Source organism: Petaurus breviceps, unplaced genomic scaffold (assembly GCF_028583685.1).
Source record: "Petaurus breviceps papuanus isolate PSGF00001 unplaced genomic scaffold, PetGlider_PUasm1.0 126, whole genome shotgun sequence".
NCBI lineage: Eukaryota > Metazoa > Chordata > Mammalia > Diprotodontia > Petauridae > Petaurus > Petaurus breviceps.
The window spans coordinates 63,939,986-63,966,334 of record NW_027185655.1 but is presented as its reverse complement, the minus strand read 5'-3'; the positions used below and the strand labels follow the sequence as shown (position 1 = coordinate 63,966,334).

Below are 26,349 nucleotides of genomic sequence, written 5' to 3'. Positions count from 1 at the left end.
TTCTCTCTTCTTATGTGTATATTTTAGTTCAGCAAAGATATCCTCTTCCCCCTGGGTCCAGTAAGATTTTCTAAAAACCCACCATCAATATATCTAGACCCATCTTTCTCCCTTAGACTAGGTCATTTAACAGTCAACATTAACTTCCCAGAAGTCAAATGTTGGAGGAATCAAAACCCCCTGGACCCTAGGAGTGAAGTTGCAATAGACAACAAGGTATTAAATTAAAAAAAAAAAAAAACCTCTGGACCTCTTCCATGCTCAGATTGTCAAGAGGCAGAATGTTTTTCATTTCCCTATAAAAAAGTACAGCAACTATAGCTTCCTAAGGGTGTTATGAGAACTAAGAGAGATGAGGTATCATTGAGGACATCTACTCTTTTTTGTCTTACATAAACATAAATGTAGGATGAAGTGGAAGGTATTTCCTCTAAAATAGCCTTAGAAAGTGTGTGCCTGGGGCGGCTAGGTGGTACAGTGAGTAGGGCATCGGACCTGAGTTCAAATGCAGTCTCAGACATTTAACACTTACTAGCTGTGTGACATTGGGCAAGTCACTTAACCCCAATTGCCCTACTCTTCCCCCTCCAAAAAGGGGGAAAAAAAAAGTACGCGCCAAATATAATTTTTCAAGGATAATGCTGAAGTTTACTTAGGACTTTCATTTTTGAAAAAACAAAACCTTGATCAGGTCTATGTATAAGTTTCTCCATTTAAAAAAATCGCTTACTGGTCATAGGATATTGACATTGGAAGGGGTTTAAAACTCATCTAGGTCAAATCCCTCTTTATACAGATCAGGAAACAACGACAGAAGCATATTGAACATTGTCAGATCACCAAAGACTTAAATGTATAATTTATATTTGCATATAAGAATAATATTCTGGGAAAATTGAAAGGATGCTGATCAAATGGGGAAGGGCTAAACAAACTGTGGTATATGATCATGATGGACTATTGTTGTGCTATAAGAAATGACAAGCAAGATGATTTTAGGAAAACCTGGAAAGACTTACATGAACTGATGCAAAGTGAAGTGAGAAGGACCAGGAAAACATTCTACACAGTAATAATAATACTGTTTGATGAAGACTGGAATGACGTACGTATTATGAACAATACAATGAACCAAGACAATCCAAAAGGACTAAGGATGAAGCATACTACCCATTCCCAGAGAAAGAATTGATATTGTTTGAATACAGACTGAAGCATTCTATTTTTCACTTTCTTAAATTCATTTCCATTTATTCGTCTTATTGTACAAAATTATTAATATGAAAATGTTTTTACATGATTTCATATTGTAGAACCTAAATCAAATTGCTTACCATGGTGGGGGAGAATGGGGGTATAGGGATAGAATTTAGAACTCAAAACTTTAAAAAAATGTTTACATGTAATTGAGGAAAAAATATATCTAAATATCAAAAAGAATAATCTGTTTAGTACTGGCATTTCAGAATACAATGTTTATAAATTAATATGATACCATTCCAGGATAGAGAAAGTATTGGAACCTGACTATTTATTTGTCTGCTATGTTATGTTATATGTATATGTTTATATACTCATCCACATGTGTATAATCATTTTACTGATGCACTTTAAATTTTTTAGACTTTTACTTTTTAAACTTTTCTATATCCCTATATCCCCCCCCAAAAAAGGGGAAAAAAATCACCTTGCAACAAATATATATAGTCAAGCAAATCAAATTCCCATAGTATCCATGTCCAAAAATGTATATCTCATTCTGCATATTAATCCATCATCTCTCTGTCAGAAAGTAGCAGCCTTCATTGTCCATCCTACTGATGTTTTTAATTAAAATTTCAAAATAATGAACTAATGATCAAAATATCCTTAAGCATTTTTCCTTCATTTTAAGGTTTTTCAGCTAAAAGATGAACAGATATGTCACCTTGTGAAAATGATACGTGACTTCACAGTCCTCTTTTATAGGGTAAGAGCAAAATGTTTGAACTTACCTAATATTTAACTTTATTTTTGTTGACAACAAAATGTAAAAGTTGTCTATAGCCATCTAATGGAGAGAATATAAAGCTATTGCTATTTCAGGGGAAGAAACCAACGTCCCCCTAGATCATATAGAGTATATATTGGTCTATGTTTGACCAAACACATCAAGGCTGGTGAATTTTATGCCCAGTTGTCATTCAGAGGGTCATAGGTATGGAGTTGGAAGAGATTAGAGGTCATCAAATCCAACCTCCCCTCACCCCCATTTTATAGAAGGAAACTGAGGTCAGGGAAATTAACTTTCCCAGGGTCACATAGCTAGTAAATGCAAGAGGTAGCATTTGAACCCAGATGTTCATGACTCCAAACCATGTGTTCTATCCTCTCCTTGCATTTCATGTAGAATGAACTAGTGTGGTGAACTAGAGGGGTGGAGGAGGGAGAGATTACATTGGGGGAGACTGCCTTCATGAAGTTAACAAATATTTTTCTCTTAAAAAATACTTTTAGATACGTTTATCCTAGTAGTGACTATACAACAGTATCACAGTATCTTGGCTTTTATATATTATGCATCTGTTGTGTGCTCAGTTGTCATGTTTACTGTAATAAAAAAGATGGCTTCAGGTGAATTTTGAGCATTTGGTGATTTTTAGCATAGTCAAATGAAAGGTATACATGAACTTCCTGACTCATTACTAGGTATTCCCAGTGAGGAGCCCTAATGATCACTTGTGTTATGATTTGTGTTTCTCATGCTCAATTTCTATTTTCATTTATTCTCCCAGAGAGACAGGTTACAGAAAATTTCCCATTTTGTCCATCCTGTAAATTTGAAATGTTAATACTTTGCCAAATGAATATTAGGACTGTGTGTAATTTTCAGTTAATATATGCTCAATGGTATTTCTGGGTTTCTGCAGTTTCATCCTGCTGATTGAAAGCCACAGTGTTCTCTTTAAATAGGCTGTGAGTAGGATTATATCTGACAGAAACTGTCAAAATGTCTTTTGAAATGGCATTGAAATTGTTCATGTGTTGTACTTAAACAGAATACTTTCTGTACTGGAAATGTATTGAATGTTTCTAGAGTAGGTGTAAGATGATGATGATGATATTAATAGCTGCTGACATTTATATAGTACTTTATAATTAAAGTAATTTTGTATACATTATATTATTTGATCTGTACAACAACTCTGAGGTAGGCAATAATAATAACAATAATAATAGTAACAACAACTAGCCTTTATATAGTGATTTAAGGACTGCAATCTACTATATCTGTTCTTATTTTAACAACTTTGTGAAATAAGTCCTATTATTAGCCCAATTTTACAGATAAGGAAACAGATTCAGAGGTCACACAGCTAGTTAAATTTGTGAGGGAGGATTTAAACTTAGATCTTCTAGACTCCAAGTCCAGTGCTCCTTCACCACCTTAACAATACATCATCATCTCCATTTTACAGATGAGGAAACTGAGGCAGAAAGGGGATAAGGAAATTGCCTTGGTTAGTAAGTAGTGGAGCCAGAACTCAAAGCCAGGTCTTATGAAACCATATCTAATGTTCTTTAAACTACCACAAAGCTTAATGCTTTAAACCAGATCCAGGGAGGAAATTGGAATAAAATACTGCCTGTCAGAGGAAGATGTCTTCTGGGTTATTGAAATTTGACTTAAGAGAAGGATTAGATTTTTCAAAAAATGACCAGGCATGCAATTCTCTTGATTCATTGCATTTGAAGTAAAATCCTAGACAGTTCTTATATCCCATTATAGATAATAAGTTGATTCTAAGCAAAGAATGAGAAATGTAAACAAGGTATAAGGTTATAAAGTGATTGTGTCAAATGACAGGTGTTTAAGAATCTTGCCAACATCTTTTTCTAAAGATTAAAAAAATGAAAATCTTTTCAAATTCTCTTTAGGATATCATATTTGTGGATAACTTTGAAATTTATAAATTTTATTCCTTAGCAACACAACTATCACGGTAGTTGGTAACATAAGATCACATAATTGTTTTGTTAAAGTGCCGCAAAACAGGCTCAGCTCTTTATAGACACTATAAGGTATACAAACGTTCTGACTGTGGTCAGTGCAGAAGCAAGATAACTGTATGTCGCTTGGGGGAGAATAACAGAATGACATACTTCTGTCCTCGGTGTCAAAAGGAAAATCCTCATTGTATTGACACAAGGTAAGATATTCATCTTCAATACAGCTTTCTTATAACCCTGCCTCCTAAGAATGCCAAAAATATTAATAAGCTATATCTAATATTAGTTAATTCATTGTGAAGAAATCAGCCACTGAATATTTATTAAGTACTTAACTCAGTGCTTGTGTTAGGCATTGGGTATTCCAAGACAAAAATGAAACAGTCTCTGCCCGCAGGGAGCTTACATTCTAATGGAGAAGATGACATGTATACATACAGGTATGATACATATAAAGTAGACACAAGGTAATCATAGATGGCAAGATACTAGCAGCTCAGGTGTCAGGGAGGGTCTTCTGAAATAGCTGGTCCTTAAGAAAGATAAAATAGCCTCATACTAAAGTCAGAAGAATATTTCTTCTGGAGGTTTTGTGTCCAAATTCCTGTCCTCAGGTACTCTTGTAACAGATGGAGGACCTTTGGTCATTGGGTCATTCCAGTCCTCAGCTAAATTACATCTGTTTCATGAGACAAGTACCAAGAGATCTAGCAATATCATTTTGGAATTTCTGTGCATGGATTGGAAAGGGGAGAGATCGGCTATGGGAGAGAATTATAAGAGTTTATGAAAGCCTGTGAGGAGGGATTGAATAAACCATGATACCTGGAGTGAGTGAAAGGAAAAGGATGGATGTAAGAGATGTTACAGAGAAGGAATTGACAAGACTTTGGTGAAAGTGAAGAATAAGATTGTGAACTTAGGTGATTGGAAAGTTGGTAGCACCTTTGACAGAAATAGTGAAGTTAAGAAGAAGAATGGGTTTAAAAGGAAGAAAATTATTCTAGGAGGCATTTGGAGACGAGTCTGGAGAGTAAGAGAATGACAGCTGGATGTATGTTTGGGAATTACTCAAATAGAGATGATAGTTGTTTTCTGATGAGATAACTAAATTAAACAGTAAGCATTTATTAAGCATTACATATCACCAAAATAGTGAGAAAGGGATAGTACCTAGGACATAGGCCTGGTGTTCACTTTTCGGTAAGGGACGAGATATTAGTGATAATCCTACAATGGAGACCAAGAAGAGTTAGTCTAACAGGTGGGAAGAAAAATCATAACAGAGAATGTCACTAAAAACCCCAAGAGGAGAAAGTATCTTACAGGAGGGGATATTTGATACTATTAACCACTGAAAAAGGCTATTGGATTCAGCAATAAGGAAACCATTGCTAACCTTGGGAGGAAACAGTTTCTTTCTAGTCGCAGAGAGGACAGACAGATTGCAAGGGCTTAAGAAGTAAATGGGCAGTGAGAAAGTTAGACATGCATCTCAACTTTTTCTAGGTGTTTGTTAAAGGAAGGCAAAGTATAGGGCAGTAACTTGAGGAGATGAAGGATTTTTACAGGCAAGGGAGATTTATGCATGTTTTAAGGCAGAAGGAAAGGAGTGGATGGGGGAAAAGTGAATGAAAACCAGAGGAAGAATAGGTATAAATAGCCAAGTTCTTAGAGATGATATAGAAGAAATCAAGAGCACAGGAAGATGAGTTGATGTTGGCAAGAAGGGCTCCCTCATGTTCATCTGATAGGAACAAAGGAGGAGAGAATTGGTGATGATGCTAAGATGATTTGTAATATAGAACTAGGTATGAGAGAGAGAGCTTGCAATGGGTTCATTTTTTCCAAAGAAGTATGAGGTGAAGACCTTTGTTGATAGGGATGAGAGAGAAGGGTGGTATGGGGGCTTGAGAAGGGTGGTATGGGGGCTCGAGAAGGGAAGGCTTAGAGCAACCCCGGAGGAGTGGGATAGCAAATTGATTAGAATAAAAGGATTGACTCAATGAGGATCTAGTTGAAATTAGGGAGCACAAATTTCTAGGGGACTCAATTAGCCCAGGAGTAAGGAGTATTTGGGCAAGAATAGAGAAGGCAGATGGCAGGAACAGTCTAAAGCAGGAGTGGGGAACCTGCAGCCTCAAGGCCACATATGGCCCTCTATGGTCAAGTGCTGCCCTTTGACTGAATCCAAACTTCACAGAACCAATCCCGTAATAGAAGGATTTTTTCTGTAAAACTTGAACTCAGTCAAAAGGCCTTACCCAAGGACCTAGAAGGCCTCATGTGGCCTCTAGATAGCAGGTTCCCCACAGCTTGTCTAAAGTTTGTATTTGGAAAGAGATAAATAGAGACTCGAGATGAAGACTGAGAATGGATTTGGGAGAGATGAGCTGGAAGGACAGTTGGATATGGTCAGAAAAGAATTTCAGAATTATGAGTCATAGAGATAAAACTCATGGGTGATGGCATGATTAAGGTTATGGTTGTCCTCAATATATCGCTGAGTGTAGGTCAGTAGATTTCAGAGCGATGAACTGGGAAGCAAGGTTATTTGAAGGGATATCTGTATGTAAGTTGGAAATCCTCAAGTTTGTAGACATGGATTGGGATGGATAGGAAAACTGTGATCCAGATTACTGAACTCTTTGAGGAAGGGAGAATGACCTGGGGACTGGGCACTAACAGCCACTGGGATCAGGATAGAATGACGTATTTAGATTGAATGGATTTAAAAGAGGAGAGTTAACTGTGTAAAGGTGGTTGGGGGAGGGCCTGGGAATCACAGCAAGGAACAAGAAACACGATTTTACAGATATGCCTAATTATAGATGTACAAAATAAAGCATCTTTCTATTGTTCTTGTCTCTGAAATATCCAGAACCTATGGACAAAGTAATTTACAGTAGATCTGCTTATAATGTTGATTTTTAAATGTATCATCTTGCAGCAAGCTGCCCACAAGAAACAGTCTAATTGGCTGGGCATATAGCAGGGGGCTGTATCCTAATGAACATGTTGCTCAGAAAGCTGAAGAGGAATGGACATGTGCTGTCTGCACCCTAATAAACAAACCTTCTGCTAAGGAATGTGATGCTTGCATGACTTCAAGGCCCAGTGGTAAGATTGAGTCAGGGTTTCTTTGATCATTCTATTTGCAAGACTGTTAATTATACAAAGCCAAGTATCTGTTTTACTCTTTCCTGCTGTTTAATAATCCTAATATAAGAATAATAGTTTCTTCCTGAAAGCTCAAAGGAATTATCCTTAATTTGAGCAAGTTTCCATTGAACAAGTATTTATTCACTACAATATATGTATTTCTGCATGTAAACTATCTCCACAGAGATCTGTAAGCACCTGTTTTTTTTTTTTTCCCTCCCTTTTTTTTTTGGGGGGAGGGAAAACATGCTTGTGCTAAAACAGTAAGTTCTTTTGTATCTCAAAAATTGAGATTATCACATCTGTTCTCCTCCCCTGTTTCTGATGAATTATTCAATAAAGCTTTGTTTTATGCAGATTTCAGCAACTTTCTAGTTTGTTATTCAATCCAAGTGTTATAAATTGAAAGGGAGGTTTTCTAAAAGAATGTGTTTGCAGGTGGAATGGAAAAATTCCCCCTCTCTTCTTTATCTTCCCCACCCCCTTGTTATTAAAAGCTTTACATAGACAATTGTACTGATTTCATTGAAATCCTTCAAAATAACTCTTTGCAACTTGCAATCTTGTGTGTTCAGAGAAATGTAAAACCCTCCATGGAAACCTGTGATTAAGACCCATCTTATTGATGTTGATTCTATTGTGTTCTCAATGTGTTATTTTCCCCCTTCAATTAGAACAGAACAAGTTCATTCTTGACTTATGTTCTCCCATACTTTGTAGGCTGGAATGTTGCATCTTACTGCATGGGCTAAGGAAGCAGGCCTTGCTGAGAGCAGAGCTTCACAGCTTTCAGTAGAAGCTGCCTTAGTGGTTCTTACCCTCTTGTTCCAATATTACAAAGCTTTTAGAGTCCTAAGATAAGAGCAACTTTTTTTAATATTTACTTCCACCACTCAGAACATTCTTTTTCTCTGCTAATAATCTTTCTTCCCATTTTCTTTGGTAACCTCTGCAGCAAAGATATAGATCAGAATACCATCCTGATAGAACATGTTCTTAACACAGGTTCCATAGTTCTTAGATACGAGGAATTATACTGCATTCTCTTGATTTTCAGTTCAGCAATATTTAATAAATGTGAATAGCCCTTTTCATTCATCTATGTTCATATTATTTAAAATAAAGCTTTCATTGTAAATCCAGTTACTCATAGAAATAAGGCTTATAATGCCATTCAGATTCTCTCCCTTTATGAACCATAATAACTTAAACACTTGTACTGGTTTCAACTGCAGCTCCTTTGGAGAGAATTTTATAAAATCCGACATCACTATTGCTATTTCTGTAGTCTCCCCAGTTCCTAGAAGCTGATAGCTCAGTGTTACGTATGGATTCTTAGAACATAATGAAAGGCAATGGAAAACTTTGTAAATCCCATATGTGCTACTATGAAAGTAGACTGGAAATCACGAAACTCAAATTATAGTCCTAACTACTAGGTGGTACAGTGAGTATTGAACTTGGAGTCAGGAAAGGTGTGGGTTCTATTCTTGCCTTTGATACACACCAGTTGGGTGACCTTGAACAAGTCTCTTAACCATTCTTAGCCTCAGTTTTCCTTTCGGTAAAATGATATGATAATAGCACCTATCTCACAAGGTTAATGTGAGGATCAAGCAAATTAAGACATGTAAATCATTTTGCAAGCTTTAAAGAGCTATATTGTTGTGGTTTGGTCATTCAGTCCTGTCCAACTCTTCATGATCCATGAACCATAGCATGCCAAACCCTTCTGACCTGAGGGGCTCATCTTCCAATGCCATGTCTTTTAGCATTTTTAATAATACTGTTCATGGGGTTTTCTTGGCAAAGATCCTGGAGTGATTTGCCATTTCCTTCTCCCCTTTTATCTAGGCAAAGGTCAAATTACTTCCCTGGGGTCACATAGCTAGTAAATGCATGAGATCAGATTTGAACTCTGGTCTTTTTGACTTCAGGCCTGGTGCTCTCTCCACTGTGCCACTGAACTGCCCTGAAGCATTGTATAAATGCCATTATTAACTGAAAGTAGTTAAATTTGAAATACACAGAGTAAACTTTGTGCTTTAAGTAAAATATGTTCTTTTACAGTAAATTCTTTTTTTCTAAAAAGAACTAGCAAAACATTATATGAAATATAAAAGCTAACATGTTTATAGTACTTTAGGGTTTCTAAAGTACTTTACAAATGTTAATTCATTTTATGGTCAAAACAACCCTGGGAGACAGGTGCTATTATTATCCCAATTGCAGATGAGGAAACTGAGACTGACAGAGGTTAAGTGGCTTGCGCAGGGTCACACAACTAGAAAGTGTCTGCTATTGGATTTGAACTCAGATCCTCTTAACTCCAGATGAAGGGCTCTATCCACCTAACTTCCTCAAAATATTGTAACTTCTTTTCTTTCCATTTCAGATGCAAAAGCAGAGGAGGATGTCGATAATTCTGCCACCTATGACAATAATTTGATGAAGTATCCTTGTAATAGTTTTGTCAAACACCATCCAGAAGTGAAGATCAACCGGAAAACTGCATTTGGAATGACAACTCTGGTTTTGACAGACCTAAGCAATAACTCCAGTTCATTAGAAAGTATCAGAAACCAAAACACAAAACCTGGTGGAGATTTTCAAAACTCTTTCATTGATAATATTCGTTTTAGCGATGCACAGCATCCCTCCAAGGAGAAAGGCAAATATATGGCTCTACCATCAGACAAAGTCAGTGGATCAGCTGTATTTGACTCTCAGTCTAGTTTATTAAGTCCAGCATACAAAAAATTGAAGACTAACCACTCATTTCCAGAGCTCAATAGTTGCAGTCCTGGCTTCTCAAGAATGCATAATCCTCCCAACAATGGTTCTACTTCTTTCAGGTATTTCTCTCAAAATTATAATAGGGTGGTGGTGATGAGGGACGGAATCCCAATAGGTTCAGCAGGAACCCTGATCTTATCCAAGACCAGGAAACCTGCAGTGGCGTCTGGAAAGAATTCAGCTCAGCCTTGCTTGGAGTTAGAGTTGAGAAGGTTTACTTTTATGCCTTTACAGCAGGCAAGAGTTCTTAGGGGACCTGCGAGTGAGAGGGGTCCATGCTTTTACTTTTAAAGGGTAGGGCTGACATTGTCAGGGCTGACTGGAGGGAAGGGAACCTCAGTGCATAGATAAAGGTTAGAGCTGACCTAGAAGAACTTGTGACTTTAGTGCATAGATAGTTTAGATGAGATTTGGGCCAGGGGGGTGAGGCAAAGACAAAGGAGTGTTTGGGCCAGGCCAGAGGAGACATGAAGAGATTAAATAAGAACAAAGGAGTCACAAGGTGTTGCCTAGGCCAAGTGCAGATAGGGGGAAGGGGCAGAGCCCAAGGTTGGGAAAGGGATTTCACAGATCACAATTTTACAATACAAATTGCAGTTACAACTACACATACTGGTTTTACAAATTGGTTTCACAAATTGACCTAGACACCCCAGGTACCCCATCCGTGGGGTAAGGAAGTAGGGGCTATGGAAAGGTGGCATAGAGAATATTCTTGCTGAAATAGCTGGAATTGATTGTGGATAGTATAAGTCAGCCTTTGAGGGATTGCTGTTATATTAACCAGTCTTTCTCTCTATTCTCTTCTTTCTTTATTCTCTCTTGGAAAGGGGAGAGATTGGCTATGGGAGAGAATTGTAAGAGTTTATGAAAGCCTGTGAGGAGAGGCTGAATAAACCGTGATACTTGGAGTGTGAGTGGAGGGAAAGGGATAGATACAAGAAATGTTACAGAGAAGGAATCCACAAGACTTTGGTGAAAGTGAAGGATAAGATTGTGAACTTAGGTGATTGGAAAGTTGGTGACACCATTGACAGAAATGGTGAACTTAGGAAGAGGGATGATAATGCTAACCATGGGAAGAAAACATCAGTGACCTTGGGAGGAGGCAGTTTCCATTGAGTCATATAGACAAAAGCCAGTTTGCAAAGGCATTAAGAAGGGAATGGGCTATCGAGGCTTTAAACTGTATTCAGACTTTTGGGACATTCTGTATATGCTTCTTGATTCTTGGTACTTGCCAAACCAATAAAAAGATAATTCTTCAAGTTTATCATAAAAAAGCCATGACCTGTATGTATTTATCAAGTGCTCAACTACTGATAAAACTCTGAGAACTCTTGAATGTCATAGCCACTAAAAATACATAGGAGGAAAGTTGGTGAGTTGGTGATATTCGTTTTAGCGATATACTCTGCTTTTTGATTATGTGGTGAAACATGTGAAAGACTATTAGTTAATATGCTATATTAGATTAGTTATGTACACCAGTGATATCAAACACAAATAGAAATGCGGACCACTAAACCTTAGAACTCTTGTAGGCTGCGTATTGACTTAGGAAAAACCCCCCACATATTAACATTATCTATCTGTGTATGTGTGTATATATGTATATATTTCATTGTATTTTTGTTTATTATTGATTGATAGATTCTATTATTTCCCAATGATGTTTTCATCTGGTTCAAGCCACACTCTGGAGTATTGTTGGCTGAATAGGTCTCTTGTTTGGTACCTCTGTTGTATACTGTGATGGGCCAAGCCCCAACCACTGCTTTCTGCCAGAAACATTTTTTTTCTGGGATCTGAGATTTCATCAATATGGGCACTCCTTCCACCAGTGCAGACCACAACTCTTCTGTGCCTTAGAAAACTGTCTTCCTGAGATGCCATTGCTCCCCAAAAACTCATTAACCAGTATTTAACCTTCTGTTGACTCATCTGTCAGACAGACTAGCGCCTCTGGAGACAGTCATAGAGTGCATTTGTAATTGAAACTCTTTCATCTTGGGTAGGTCTTGTAAGAGCTTTTCTTTGACTAATATAGGCCTCAAGGCCCTAGGGTCTCCTCTGTTCCATTAGTATAGAACTTCAGTGGAGAGCCCTACAACATCATTATCAAGGACCTACTAGTGATGATCAACATTCCCTTTGCCCCAGACCCCTCTGTCAAGACGCTCTTAAGTCTGGACAACTAACAGAATAATCACTCAAGCCCCGATTTATTGTTTGCTAATTTGGGGGGTTAAATACTCACACTAGAAATTTAACAATGGACTCAGCGTTAAGCTGGCTCCAGCATACCTCTACTTCTCTGTCTAAATGCTCTCTTTTGTGGGCAGTATATTTTATTCACCAGAGAAAGACATATATTAAACTTCTTTTAAAAGTGATTCTTTTTTACTTTATTAGGTACTATGCAAAATGTGAAATAAGTAACCAAAGTAGATCCTGGTTTAAAGGAGCTTACATTCTGAATCAGTCATTCAGTAAGCATTTATTAAGCACTTACTATATGCCAGGCACTTGGTGAAAGCACCAAGGATACAAAGAAAGGAAAAAGACAGCCCCTGCTCTCAAAGAGCTCACAGTCCAATGGGTGAGACAACATGCAAATAAACTATACAGTTTATTTTACAGAATATAGACAGAATAAGTAAATAATCAATGGAGGGAAGACATTAGCATTAGGAGGAGATTTTCTTTGAGTAGATAAAATATATATTTCAAAGAGACAGGGCTTAAGATGGGCCATCTAAATACAAAATGAGATTCTTTTTTTTTTTAAGATAGTTTTAAAATTATTTTAATTGACTTTGTTGTTGTTGTTAGTACGACCTTGTCATTTCCCAGTGCTTCCCCCCTCCTGGGCCAATGAGATCCTTCCTTATAAAAAATAGTATAGTTAGGCAAAACATATCAACACATTGATGATACAAAAATATATGCCTCATTCCACACTTATAGTACACCACCCCACTGCCCTCTAAAGCCATATTTTGTCCTTACATTGATTAGTTTTGAGATTTTTCCATATTGTTTTCCTTTGCATTGGGAGTTCTTAACTTTTATTGACCCTTTTGACAATCTAAAGAAGTCTTCACATCCCTTTTCAGAATAATGCTTTTAATTGCATAAAATAAAATACACAGGATCACAAAATAAACTAGTGTTGAAATACAGTTATCAAAATATTAAAAAAGTTCACAGATTGCAGGTTAAGAACCCCGATTTGCATTATTTGTTCCCGTTTGTTTTCCTCTACATCTGTTCCTACCAATCTTAATTACATATCTGAATTCTTAGTATCCATTATTCTTATGGTGCAATTGAATATTCCATTATATTCATATAGTCCAATTTGTTAAGCAAAACTGTATTTTTTATTGGATATGGATTTGCTAATGGAATTCCTTTTCTGACTAGTCAGATCAGCCATTCTTGAACAGCTCAATAGACCTGCTATAGTTAGATTGACTTCCAGGGATCATTAAAGCTTAATTCTTGACTAATGACAGTTCTACTATAGCTTATTGGCTTGTCCTAAGTGACAACTCCCCAATGTGTGTGATACCACTTTTACTAGTAAATAGTAAGTAGTAGTAAGTGGTAAGATACTTTTATAGTAAGTTCTATCTCCAACATGTTAACACCTGGGCAAAGGAGAGCACTCATTATACCTGACTTGTGCACTGTTTTCTGGAATCACACATAACTCTTTATTTTCAATCTATTAGTCAGCATTTATACTATGTGCCAGACATTGTGCTGAGATCTGGGATTACAAAAAGAGGCTAAAGATAGTCCCTGCTCTGAAGAAGTTCACAATCTAGTGTGGGAACATGCAAACAAATATATACAAAATGAACTATAGGAAATAATTGAGAGAGAAGGTATTGGAATTGAGAAGAGTTGGGAAAGGCTTCTTATCCTATACAAGATAGGATTTTAATGGGAACTTAAAGGACTTTTTCTACAGTATGATGACTTTTATTGTCACCTCTAGATGGAATAAATTAGAGTTAATCAATGGAAGGAGGACATTAGCATTAAAGTGAGATTTTCTTTGAGTAGATAAAGTATGTTTTTTATACTTTGGATAAAGAAAAAGTGGGAGATAAATCAATAGAGATAGGACTTTCAGGTGACTTGATGAATACATGACATTTTTTCATAGGATCATTTGGAGCTAGAGAAAGTTAGAAGTAGAAGCTTTCCAGTCCATCCCACTTGTTTTTGAGATGAGGAAATGGCTCTGAAAGGTTCAGTGACTTGCCCAGGTCCCACAACTAGTAGAAATCACAAGTAGGATTTCAACCTATGTCTTCTTGACTCTCTGTACTCTATCCACTCCACTCCACTGCCTCTCTTCACTACCTGTGGCTTTAATTAGCATCCTCATTGCAATCCTTCATAAAGGAGGGAAATGACTAGAGAGCTGACCTTGAAGCCAAGAGAAGCTGGATTTAAGTCCTGCTTCTGACACATAGTGGCTATGTGACCCTGGACAAGTAATGTAACCTCTCAGTGCTCTAGGCAACTTTCTAAGTAGCAGAGAATTTATCACTATGCAGTGGCACAAGGATTTTCCTCACCTGGAAGTTCTCAGTAATAATTATAAGAATAGCAAATATTTATATAGAACTTTAAGGTTTGCAAAGCACTTTATTGCAAACTAAGTCATTTTATCCCTGTAAAGACCCTCAGAGTTAGGTGCTATTATTGCTGCCATTTTACAGATGAGGAAATAAGGTGGGCAGAGGCTAAGTGACTTGTCAGGGATCACACAGCTGGTAAGTGTCTGACTGAATTTGAACTTAGGTTTTCCTGACACCAACCCAACTCTATCATATAGCTGCCTATCCTATAGGAGAAAATAAAATCTGATTTAGGAAAGTGTCCCTCACCCTAATTTAGGAAAGTGTCTAACACTTGAAAATAAATTCTGAACATCCTGCTTGGCTCCTTATATCCAAAGAGAAATAACGATCATTCGTAAACACACTGAAATTATTAAATTTCTCTACTTTTACTAACTTATAAAACATGAACAATTTAATTAATTGAGGGCTTAAAATCAATAATTTAAAAATCATTGTAAACCATTGGCAGCCAAACTATATGATTAAACACGGCACAGTGTACTCCTTAGAAATACTGGTACATTGTATACAAGTTGACTATAGCTGAGCCATGATTGGTTCATTAACATTCTATCAAGGTCAAGTAGCAGAATAAATGTCAAGGGATGAAATAAATTCACCCAGAAACCCTTTTACATGCATCTACTTTACAAGAAGTAAATTGTAACTTACTGTCATTTTTTAATCTTTTTTCTCTTTATCTGGAAGACACAGTGTACATCTTTTGGACAAGATTCCCAATAGAAGCTCATGAACTCCTACTTACTGTAGGAGGTTGTGGCCCAGTCACAGACTTGGTTACCAGTCCAATTTGACCTCAATAATCATTTGCATGGTAGTTGATTGAACTTTTACTATCATGCTATATAGTCATTCTATGAGCCATTACCCTTTTTCTACTAAATAGACAAGCTATTTTCCATTGTGATCTTTAAAAAAAAAAGTTAGAATTTCATAAAACTAGATTAAAAATTAGTCGGTTAAGCCAATTATTTTAGTAGTTAAGAACTATGAGCTGTTTTAACAAGCATTTTAATAACTACAAATAAAGCACAGTAATATGATGTTAATGTATATATTTTTCTTGTTTTATAGAAGAAACAATGCTTTGAACCAATCAAAGTATTATCACTTTAGAACAAGAATAACCTGGGGTTTATGAACTTGTTAGGACTGAATTTTTTTTTTTAAACTAAAAACATTTTCCAATAGCTATTTTAATATATTAGGTTTCCTTTGTAATCCTATGCATTTTATGCATTTAAAAACGTTCTGAGGTTATTTAAAAAGGCTAAAAAATCTCTTTCTCTAAAACTTGAAGGGAATTTAGAGACCAAATATAGTTCTATTTCATTTTACAGATAAGTAAACTGAGGTCCAGGATACATAAATGAACCTAAGAAGGTAAAAAATGCCACAAAAGTGATATTTTGTAGTCAGTGACCTTTAAGGTGATGTTCAGATAGTCTTATTAAAATCCCTAATGCAGTGTCCAGGACTTGGCTTTTACCTGTCTTCTTTGGTGCTTTTCTGTTACTGAGGACTTATATTTATCCTGGTTTTAATTACCTGAGCACATCCCTTCCTCTTTTTGGACCTCAGTTTCCTTGTCGTCAAACGAAGGGGCTGGACAAAGACTATGTCTATAAGATGCTATGATTTATTTGGTGCGTGAATATTTAACAGCTCAAGGCAATGTTATAGTTTTGAGAGAAGTTAAGCTGGCTTCTTCCACTCTTTCCTCCATGTTTTTTTATGTATACCCTTCTTCTCACACATACCAATTAAGAAAAATGACACAGCTCCTCCTAATTGTTCACATAACTTGTTTTGGTAGTTTTCTCTTGACTTTTGTGTTTGTAGTTCAAAGTTCCTATCCAGCTTTGGTCTTTTCATCAGAAATGCTTGAAAGTCCTCTCTTAATTAAAGGATCACTTCTCTCATACTTAAGTTGCAAGCTAAGTTAGTTTTGGTTGTAAGCCTTTTGAAATACTGGATTTCAAGATCTGTTCATAGAATTTGTCACATCTTATGTGATCCTGACTGTGTTTCCTTCATACTTGAACTTTCTGGATGACCGCAGTATTTTTGCTTGGACATGGAAGCCCAGGATTTTGGCTCTAGCATACCAGGGACTTTATTTCTTTCTGGGTTTCTTTCAGGAGGTGATTAGTTTACTCTATCTTTACTTTGCTTCCTGGTTCTATTGAATTTGGGTGATTTTTATTTATGATTTATTGAAATATAGTGTCCAGGCTTTAAAAAAAAAAATCAGATTTCAGTCCAGTGATTTTTCAACTATCTTTCCTTGACCTGGTTTCCAGATCTTTTTTTTTTCTTTTGGTCAGATATCTTCAATTTTTTTCCATTTAAAATGATTTCTTGTAATATTTCATACTTTCTCATAGAGTCATAGATTTCTGTTTGGTCTGTTCTAGTTATCAGGGAATTAATTTTTTGGATAAGGGCTATCATTTTGCTTTCTAAGTTACTTCTCATTCCAGTTGTTTTTCCCAAAGTGTAATTCATGTAGTCCTGGTGGTAAATCCATTTTTCCTTTGAGTCTCAGGTATTGTGTAGTTACTGTCTCTTTTTTTGGGGGGAATCTCTAGATTTATAGTAATTTGTATACTGATTGATATTTTCTTTGATTTAATCATCTCTCTCACTTTAGTTATAGAATTGGGGTTTTGTGCCAGGGCCAGGCTCTGCCCTTTGCCTACTGTTGGTCCTCCTTGGTCTTAACCTAGATCTGTCGGGTTCTTCGTCTGGCTGACCTCTACCTCTTGGGGTTAAGGTCCCTGGATCTTTGAGGCGGATCTTCAGTGCCATCTATGATGTTTTAGGACAGTGTCAGGGGATTTGAGAGTTCCTGAACCTACCAGATCTTTACTTTAACCAGATCTTACTTAGTCCTGTGGTTCAAGCACTGCAACACTGCTCTGATCTGTCCATAGTTTTTGACCTAGGGCTACCCTGGGTCTTTCTCAGAGAATTTCTCCTCTTGCTTCTTAGAGGCTGCACCTATAAAGGCCTTCTTACCCATGGGCTTCTGGTTAACTTTTTGTTCAGTTCTGTAGTGAAAAAAAAAATCATGGGGCGGCCAGGTGGCTCAGCGAGTAAGAGCACCGGCTCCAGTGTCGGGATGACCTGGGGATCAAATCCGGGCTCAGATACTTAGCACCACACCCAGAAATAACTGGCCATATAACCTTGAGCAAGTTACTTAACCCTGATTGCTTTAAAAAAAAAATCACTTATTCCAGTTTGTCAGTGAATTTCTTGATCATTATTCAGAGTGGCATGAACTTGAGGGTTTTGCAGTAGTCCTTATATGATGGCTTGGTGATCTGTTCCTTTTCAGTCAGCCATTTTGGCAGGAAGTTCCACTATTAATGTCTGTTGATTGTTAGGTTCACAATCAAGAAAGAACATTTTAGAAATGAGGACATTTAATTAGATACTGTGTAAGATGCTTTTCTGATCTTGTAAAAAACTAGCAATCAATATCATCCATCTCAGTAATATTAGAGTTTGAATAAAATCAATTTGAAAATATGTGTTTTAAAAATAAGCCCTAAATTTAGTATTAGTAGATTTATTTTATAAGGACCTGTGAGCTCTTTAATACAGACAGTCCCTTTAGTGATACACATTGCAGCCCATCCATGCCTGCTTATTTTCTGTGACATTAAGCTATAATCTAAAAATATTCTGGAGCATGGGTTATGCTGAAATTTTGTTAGAATGAAGAATTCTCTCATTGTAAAAGAGTTGGAATCCTCTGAGATCTTACTTTTGCTCATAATACCATTCTAAAAGATTATAAAGCATAATTTAGTTTTAGATGCAAAAGATATTAAGTTCATTATGGTATTTACTATTTTAAAAAATGTAGCAATTCCTGAGAAAAGTCTCTATGGACATTATAGTTAAAAATTTCATATTATTATCATCGTTATTATTGCTGACTTTTTATTTTAAAGGGGTACCTCCCTTTGTGATTTTTTTTAACCTTTGGCTTTAATAACTGGGAAGCACTATTTCCCTCTAACTGATCTCATAAAAGACTAAGTAAGCTATTAAAACAGCATTATGAAAAGATATAAAAAATTTAAAAATAAAGAATCATGATCATAATGAAGGTATCCATTTCAAAGCAAGTATTCTACAAACTGACATTAGAAAGACCTACTTTCGGTCTTTCCTTTTGTTCCTTGTATATATGTGTTGCCTCTAGATATATTCATAATTAAAAAAAAATTCCCTAGCAGCTTTATAAAATAACCATCTCTATTTTGTTAGCCAGGCTGTTTTTTTTTTTTTTCCAAAATATGATTGGCACCATTATAGTGGCCTTGATCAAGGAGAAGTGTGGAAAATCACCCTTAATTGGACAGTAAAGGGGATGTTCTCTATGGTTAGTAAGAACTATTTATTAGAGTTTACTATGAGGTAAAAAATTAATTATCATTGGACAAGATTGAAGGTTTTCCTTTGGTGGGGTTTGGGGGAGTCAAGAAAGAGAAAAAAAGTTTGATAATTTGATAAAAATAAAATTTAATCTAAGAGAAAAGAAGGCTTAAAAGGGGAGAGAGCAGAAATTGAGAATATTTTAAAAGTGATAAAGTAGCAAGTAGTGTGGGGGAGGACAAGAAAAAGGAGTATAAGAAATGTAGCCATTCTTGTGTCTGATGAAAATTTTAGTTATTGCCTTACTTTTCAGAATACTCATTGTGGCTGTTAGATATAGGAAAATCTTGGACATGATGAAAATCATTTGCAAAATGGCATTGAAAAGATTTATGCCGTTTACATTCTTGTCTATGGTTGACCAAAGGTCCATTCCTGACCATTTTATTGATAGTTGACTTCTTGTAGGTGGGGGCCAGTGGTGGTGTTAATGATGCCATTAGAGTGATTAAGGTAGTGTTGTTTTGTAACCTGTCGTTTCAGTGAACTTCAAGTTAACATGACAGATAGTACTGGTCCCAAAAACATTAATGGTCCTCGCTGCAGTAAACACAACCACCTCTGTGTTCTCCGAGTTGTGAGGAAAGATGGAGAAAGCAAGGGCAGGCATTTTTATGCTTGTCCTTTACCTAGAGGAAGCCAGTGTGGATTTTTTGAAGTAAGTATAAGGTTCATTGAATATTACTTAATAAAGATAGTAAAAAAAAAATTTTTTTAAGTATTTGCATATATTGACTATAAGGTAATTAGGTAACATTTTTTCTCCCAATACCTTCTTTTTAAATTAAAAAAAAGCCCCTATCGCTATGCTTTCTGAAGACCAGATAACGAATAACTGAAATCAATGAGACTCAGCAAAAAGTTTATTAAAACCACAGTTAATAGGACTTATCACATCCCTCCCCCACAGAGCTTTTCAAACATTAATTTGTCCCCATGAGAAAAAAGTATTATCTTTAGTTTATGTATAAAGAATAGGATTAAGTGATTTACCCATATAGCAAATCTGAGATAAGAAAGAATATCACAGTCCTGACTTCCTGTGCTATCCCCAAGTTTGTGTGTGTACGTTTGAATAATAAAGAATGAGAGAGAAAATATGTGGTCTTACTCCCCAGGAAGCTTTTATAGATATTGAACATTTAATCAATGCTAGTGACTGACAATATTAATATACTGGAATCTCACTGAAACATTGTAGTGTAAAATTCCACAAAGGGATGACTGTCTTAACCACTATCTCTCCTCCCTGCTCTTTTGGATAAGGGGAATTTAATATTGGACTATGTACTCAAAACTCTGCTTTATCATAATATTGAACCAGAGTAGACTACATTTGGGTCATTAAGACCTGTGTTCAAATTCTGCCTGTAATACTGATTAGCTATGTGACTATGGGCAAAACTCTTGACATCTGAGTCTCCATCTCCTTATAACAGTTATATGAAGAAATTGGACTAGATGAGGAATTGAACCTAAGGTCACTTCTGTCTCTAAAGATATAACCCTGAGGGGTGGCTAGGTGGCACAGTGAATAGAGCACCGGCCCTAGAGTGTAGAGGACCTGAATTCAAATCTAGCCTCAGACACACACACACACACACACACACACACACACAAAACTAGCTGTGTGACCTTGGGCAAGTCACTTAACCCCAACTGCCCTCCAAAAAAAAAAAAGATATAACCCTGAAACTGGATTTATCTTTATATATTTATCATATATATTAATCACTGAATGTTTGTTAAGTGCCTATTATGTGCTAGATGCTGGGTATATTCTGTCTCAGATGTTACATCTTGTGGCATGAATGCCCAAGATCTGCATTACAGTCAGCGTACAGTATCGTTTTCAAGATCTTTATGAAAGTGAAGGAAAACCTGTAAAAAAAATGTTTTTAGAAAAGCTAATTAAAATGGGCAATTAATGAGATTATCCAGGAAATTTTAGGTGATTGGGGGGGGGTGCTTTTTTTAGACTGACCTCCTTTGGAGCAAGAATTCATGTCTTTCTAAAGTTATCATAGTGTAGCTATTCCCAGCTATTATACATATCATTATATCATCTTTACAAACTTGATGATATCTCTTTTTTTTCCTTTTTTTCAGTGGGCTGATTTATCTTTTCCATTCTGCAATCATGGAAAACGCTCGATCATGAGGACTGTGTTGAAAGTTGGTCCTAATAATGGAAGAAATTTTTTTGTGTGTCCTCTCAGAAAGGATAAACAGTGTGATTTCTTTCAGTGGGCCCCAAATGGACCAGAAATAGAGATTATCCCAGGATGTTAATTGTTTTTGACTTGTATCGCATAGCTGGTTCTCATAAGACTATAAATAAGGTGTTGTTTAATCTTGGGGTTAAATAATAGTTCACTGAGAGTGTGACTATGATGCTTGAAGATTATTATTGATATTCCAGAGGAAGATTATATATATGTACTCTTCCCCTTCTGCTCTGTATTACTTTTTTTTCATGAAGGTATGATATTTTGTCAAACATATTAATACCTCTTGCATAATGAATGTATTTAATGACAAAAATAAAGCACTTTTAGCATAATAGTAATTATGGAAGCCTGGACTATGACTGGAGGGGGGATACCAAACTGATACCTTTTTCAGCTATATCTAGTATCTGTTCTTCACCAAAGGGACAAAGCATAGAGTGATGAAGAAGCAGACAATAACCGGAGATGAATTTGTATTCCAGCCATGCCACCAATTACTGGTATAATCTTAGACAAGTCATCTAACCTCTGTTAGCCTCAGCTTCCCCACTTGTAAAATGAGGGAGTTGGACTAGATGAGTGACCTCTTGAAGATGGATGTGATTCCCCACCCTCACTACAATATCCATTGACAAGACATGTCTCAAACACACCACCACCACCATTCCTGTCACACATTTTTGCTGAACTCTATCCTGCTCCACCTCTATCCTGCACCCTATTCCTCCTCCCTAAGCTCTGTGCAAGTTCCCAGCCTCTCACTGAGGATTTCTTCCTGGCAGTTATACCCAGGCCCTATTGGGAAAATTTACCCACCCCAGCATACTCCAAGCTCCCCACTAGACGCCTTCACTGGAACACCCTACAGCTAACCTAGTACTAGAAAATGACTGCCTCAGTTTCCAGCTTTGATGAAAGTGATTTTTTAGTGTTGAAATTTACCTCCTTAGCTCACTGCATTGTTAAAATGATTGTTTAATCAACTACTAGCAATTATTTACAATTTCACTCTATCCCCCAGGGACATAAACAAGAATTTTTCAGAAATAATAAAACATTTAATCATATTACTCATTAAAATTGAGAACAGTTTTCTATTACTAAATTATTTTTAATATTGTTTATTTCATCTTTACCTCACTTTTTTAATAGTTTTATTTCATTATGTTTCATAAGAGGACTACAAACAGAAGAAAAATGAAAAAGACTTGCTGAAATCATTATGCAAATTGTTTTCTCCATCAACAATAGTGGGAACACCACACCTGGACTTTAACATCCAGTCTCTAAGACACAGAGGAAATAGAAATAGCTTTGAAAAGAATGAAAGGAAAAGCATCCTGTTTGGATCAAGTATACATATAAAGGAGATTGGTTCTCAAGATGATACAATTATGAAGGTATTAAGGGACTTATTTACAAGGTATCTAAAGCAGGGGAATATATCAAAAGCATGAAAAATTCAGACCTTACGTGTAAAAAGAAAAGTTAATTGAGAAAAGATCAATAATTAACGACCTCTCTGCCTGTTCTCCCATCTATACAAAATCTTTGTGAGAGTTACCCATCAGCAAATTGTGTACCTTTTCAGTGACAATATTAGTAAGGGAAAAGCAGAATTTTCTGAATGACATTCAACATTGAGGTATATCTGCCATCTCACAATTGACTGAAAGATTGAGGGGGTATAAGATCCTGTTGCCTTATTGTTTGCTGATAATGAAAAAGCACTGGACTCAATGGAACAAAACACAGTCTTACAGGCACTTATAAGTGCCTGCCGAACATCTATCAAGATCATTCAAGATGCTTTGGAATATGTAACAATAAATAATTCTGTTCAGTGACCTGCTGATAAGAAAAATCAGGTAAGGCATAAAGCAAGGAAAGGTAAGCTTGCAAAAAGTATTTGCTATAATGATGGATAAGATCCAGCAGAGTCTAAGTTGAAGAATTCCCTGTCAGTTGCATCAAGCCTTGTAATGTTTAGGGAATTTGAAGATCTCTGTCCCTTAATGGAACCCAAAATAACTTTGAGCTTTGCCCCCCCCCCCCCCCCCCCAGCCAAGTTACATGGAGCTCAGTATGGGAGGAATTTACCCAATAGAGCATGAGCAGAGGATAGGAACAGGTAGAGCAGGAAGTGAGAGAGTGAGGTAGAGCTGAGAGAGAGGAAGCAGAGCAGCTAGCATGGGTGGGAGAAGGGCATTTTGCCTAAGGAGCTTGTTTGTGGGGAGACCTGATGGAGGGAAGGCTTGGGGATGGTGGTGCTCCCTGCATTGGTGATGTGTATCAACTTCTTTATTACCGTGGTGGATTTGGCTTTCTGGAATATGAATAAATATCTTGTCTTTGAAGAAGAGAGTCTGTTAAATTTTGTGATTCAAACCTGGAAATATGCTTGCATATTCATAGCAACCAGTGTGGTTATCACATTGATAATATAAGCCCCAAACCATCATAAAGTCTCTTGGAAGAGATCTGCAATCACCTAGAGCTTAGCATAGTTGCTGGCACAAAATATGTGCTTAACAAATGTTTATTGACTTACTGACTCAAATTAGTTTGGCCTATCCATCCATACAGAAAGGACCAAAGGAATGAAGAGTGTCTATTGCCCAGATTTTAAGAAGCTTCCGAATGCACACCCTATACAGCTTGTTCAGCAGTGTTTATATCTAGCACTTTTTGGCCTTACATATGGTACCAAAATTGAAAGGGGGAAAAAGAGAAGACTAGATTGTTCTTAGAAGTTTACAAAGTGCTACTGACCCCCAAGTTTCCCTTAGTAGCAAAGGTCCATCTTTTCAATGGAAACATTTTCCTGGTATTGCTGTATGACAGGAAGACCCAGAATACCACTGTATCTGAAGAACTAAAAATGAGCATTATACAAAGGGCGATGGAAAGTTAACATGGTGCATTTGAGCAGACTGCAACATATAATCAAGGATGAATTCAGAAGACCAAGAGTAAAACATCTTGTTAAGGAACTGTATGAGAGAAAGAAAAGTATATAAATATATTAAAAAGTCTATAAATACAGATTTGTAACCTTATAGATAGAGAGCTAGTCTTGAAATCAGGAAGACCTACATTCAAATTCTGCCTGTGATTAAAAAAAACCTGACTGTGTGACTTTGGGCAAATCATTTAACGTCCCAATATTTTAGGTAACTTAATAATAAGATGAGTTTTAAAAAAGGTTCTCTGACAGTATTGCAAGAGGAAGTTTCTTCACCCAATAATTCTCTAATCAGTGACATCAGAGCTCCAGTACTTATGAATGTTTATGTATACACACACACACACACACACACACACACACAAATAAATACATGTCTCCCCAATAAAATGTAATCTCCATGAGGGGACAGACTTTTACTTCTATCTTTATTGATTAGCCCTATTCTTGATACATAGTAGGCACTTAATAAAAGTGTATTGACTGATAGATTAAATGATGAAAGTCTCTCCTCTGACTCATACTGGTTGTGAAAGTCTTGGCAAATTGCTTAACCTCTTAGTACCTCCAGGTAATTTTCTAAGACTATTAGTTGGCTACCTAAACTGCCAGTTGTAGTTTCACTGGAAATTCCCTAATGGTCTAGATATTCCTCCCCCCAATTCTGCAGTAATATTTTTCTGGTTTTCAAAGGACTGGATGAAAAAGATTATACAAAGCTGATCATCTTAACTGTTCACTATAGACCTAAGTGACAGAGGTGTCCTAATTGGTAGTCTATTGATACTTACTGGACTATTTATAACCTCAGTTCCTAGAAATGAGCGGTGTCCATGGTGCTGATTGATCAATCCACAGTTTGGGAACTGGGAAAAGGGACAAATAAGAAGTTCCTACAGGTAGAGGTCATGTACATGGGATAAAGGAACCACTAAATACCATAAGAAAGGTGATAAGTCTGCAGATGGAGTCTCCACATATATGAAATAAGAATTTCCTAAAATATTTTAAAAACAGGTTCCCTCCCACCACCTGCATTTTTTCCTTAGCACCACTGTGTGAAGGCTTGTTAAAAGAACTCCTGACCCTCAAGGTTTAGAGAGCCAGGCTAAGCAAGGGGGTTAGATAGGACAGTCACTCCAATGTTCCATTGAATGGTTCCATGGACCTCAGATGTGAGGTAAATACATTCTTTCTTTCCTTTAGAAGGGGATTTGAATAAGTAAAGTGCATATAGCACCTTGCTTTGCTTTCCTGGGAGAGATTTGGAAGGAGCAGTGACAAAAAGTAGAGGTTATATTACCTGGGGCAGTTGGAATTAACTTGGTCTTCCAGCCAAGTTTTCTAAGAGTGACCTGTTATTCTCAGGCCCTTTTTTCCACTCTCCTCCCAAACAGTCTCATGAATTGCAGCTCCTCTTACCCTGTACCCCCTTTTGCCCTAGCTCCTTCTGAACCATTCAAGATGAAAAATTCCTTAAGACAATTTTACATTCTCCCTTTTTTGGAATCCTTTTTCTCTCTTTCTGTATAGAAAATATACTAAGTTGGAAATGTGAGGATGAAAGCTTTCTGTATTCTAATTTCAGGAAAAAAAAAAACAAGAATATATAGAAAAAATAGCTCACACACAACCTCTCAGTTTTAATTGCAGAGAATGTGTTAACTTGCATGGTAGAGAGAATTTCCTCACCTAGAAGCTCTTTATGCCAATGAAATCACAAGTTCATCTTTAAATCTCTGCTTTAAAGTTTAAGGAGAGAATTGTGTGGTGTAGTAGATAGAGTTTGCCTCAGGGTCAGAAAGACCTGGGTTCTCTCTACCAATGCTAGTATCTGATACATGCTGTCTGTGTGACTCTGGACAAGTCAGTTAACCTGTTTCCCCAGACAATTCTCTAACAATATAAATTGTATTGTAGATGCAAGCCTGCATTGTTGAAAGGAATTGCCTTCCCTGGGAGTTGCCCACATCAATTAAATTACACAAACAGTTTGGAGGTGTGGGGAACTTTAAGATTTACAAAGCATTTTTTCTCACAATTTGATAGTAGGAAGGGTTCACTCAATTTTCCAGATGAGGAAACT

General features: G+C 36.6%; 1 protein-coding gene and 1 long non-coding RNA gene across 3 annotated transcripts in view; both read left to right on the top strand.

Annotated features, from left to right (window-relative positions):
• The window catches only part of NEIL3 (nei like DNA glycosylase 3), a 72,887-nt gene extending 51,251 nt beyond the window's left edge, over positions 1–21,636 (top strand). For both annotated transcript variants that reach the window (XM_069096594.1, XM_069096601.1), the window contains 6 exons: positions 1,895–1,969; positions 4,024–4,190; positions 6,941–7,110; positions 9,548–10,007; positions 19,551–19,725; positions 21,177–21,636. In XM_069096594.1, the coding sequence (XP_068952695.1) occupies positions 1,895–1,969; positions 4,024–4,190; positions 6,941–7,110; positions 9,548–10,007; positions 19,551–19,725; positions 21,177–21,359 (1,230 nt within the window). In that variant the 3' untranslated portion in view covers positions 21,360–21,636. The remainder of the gene's footprint in view (positions 1–1,894; positions 1,970–4,023; positions 4,191–6,940; positions 7,111–9,547; positions 10,008–19,550; positions 19,726–21,176) is intronic.
• The window catches only part of LOC138170402 (uncharacterized), a 464,830-nt gene that overhangs the window by 417,126 nt on the left and 21,355 nt on the right, over positions 1–26,349 (top strand). The gene's annotated exons all lie outside the window — the stretch shown is intronic.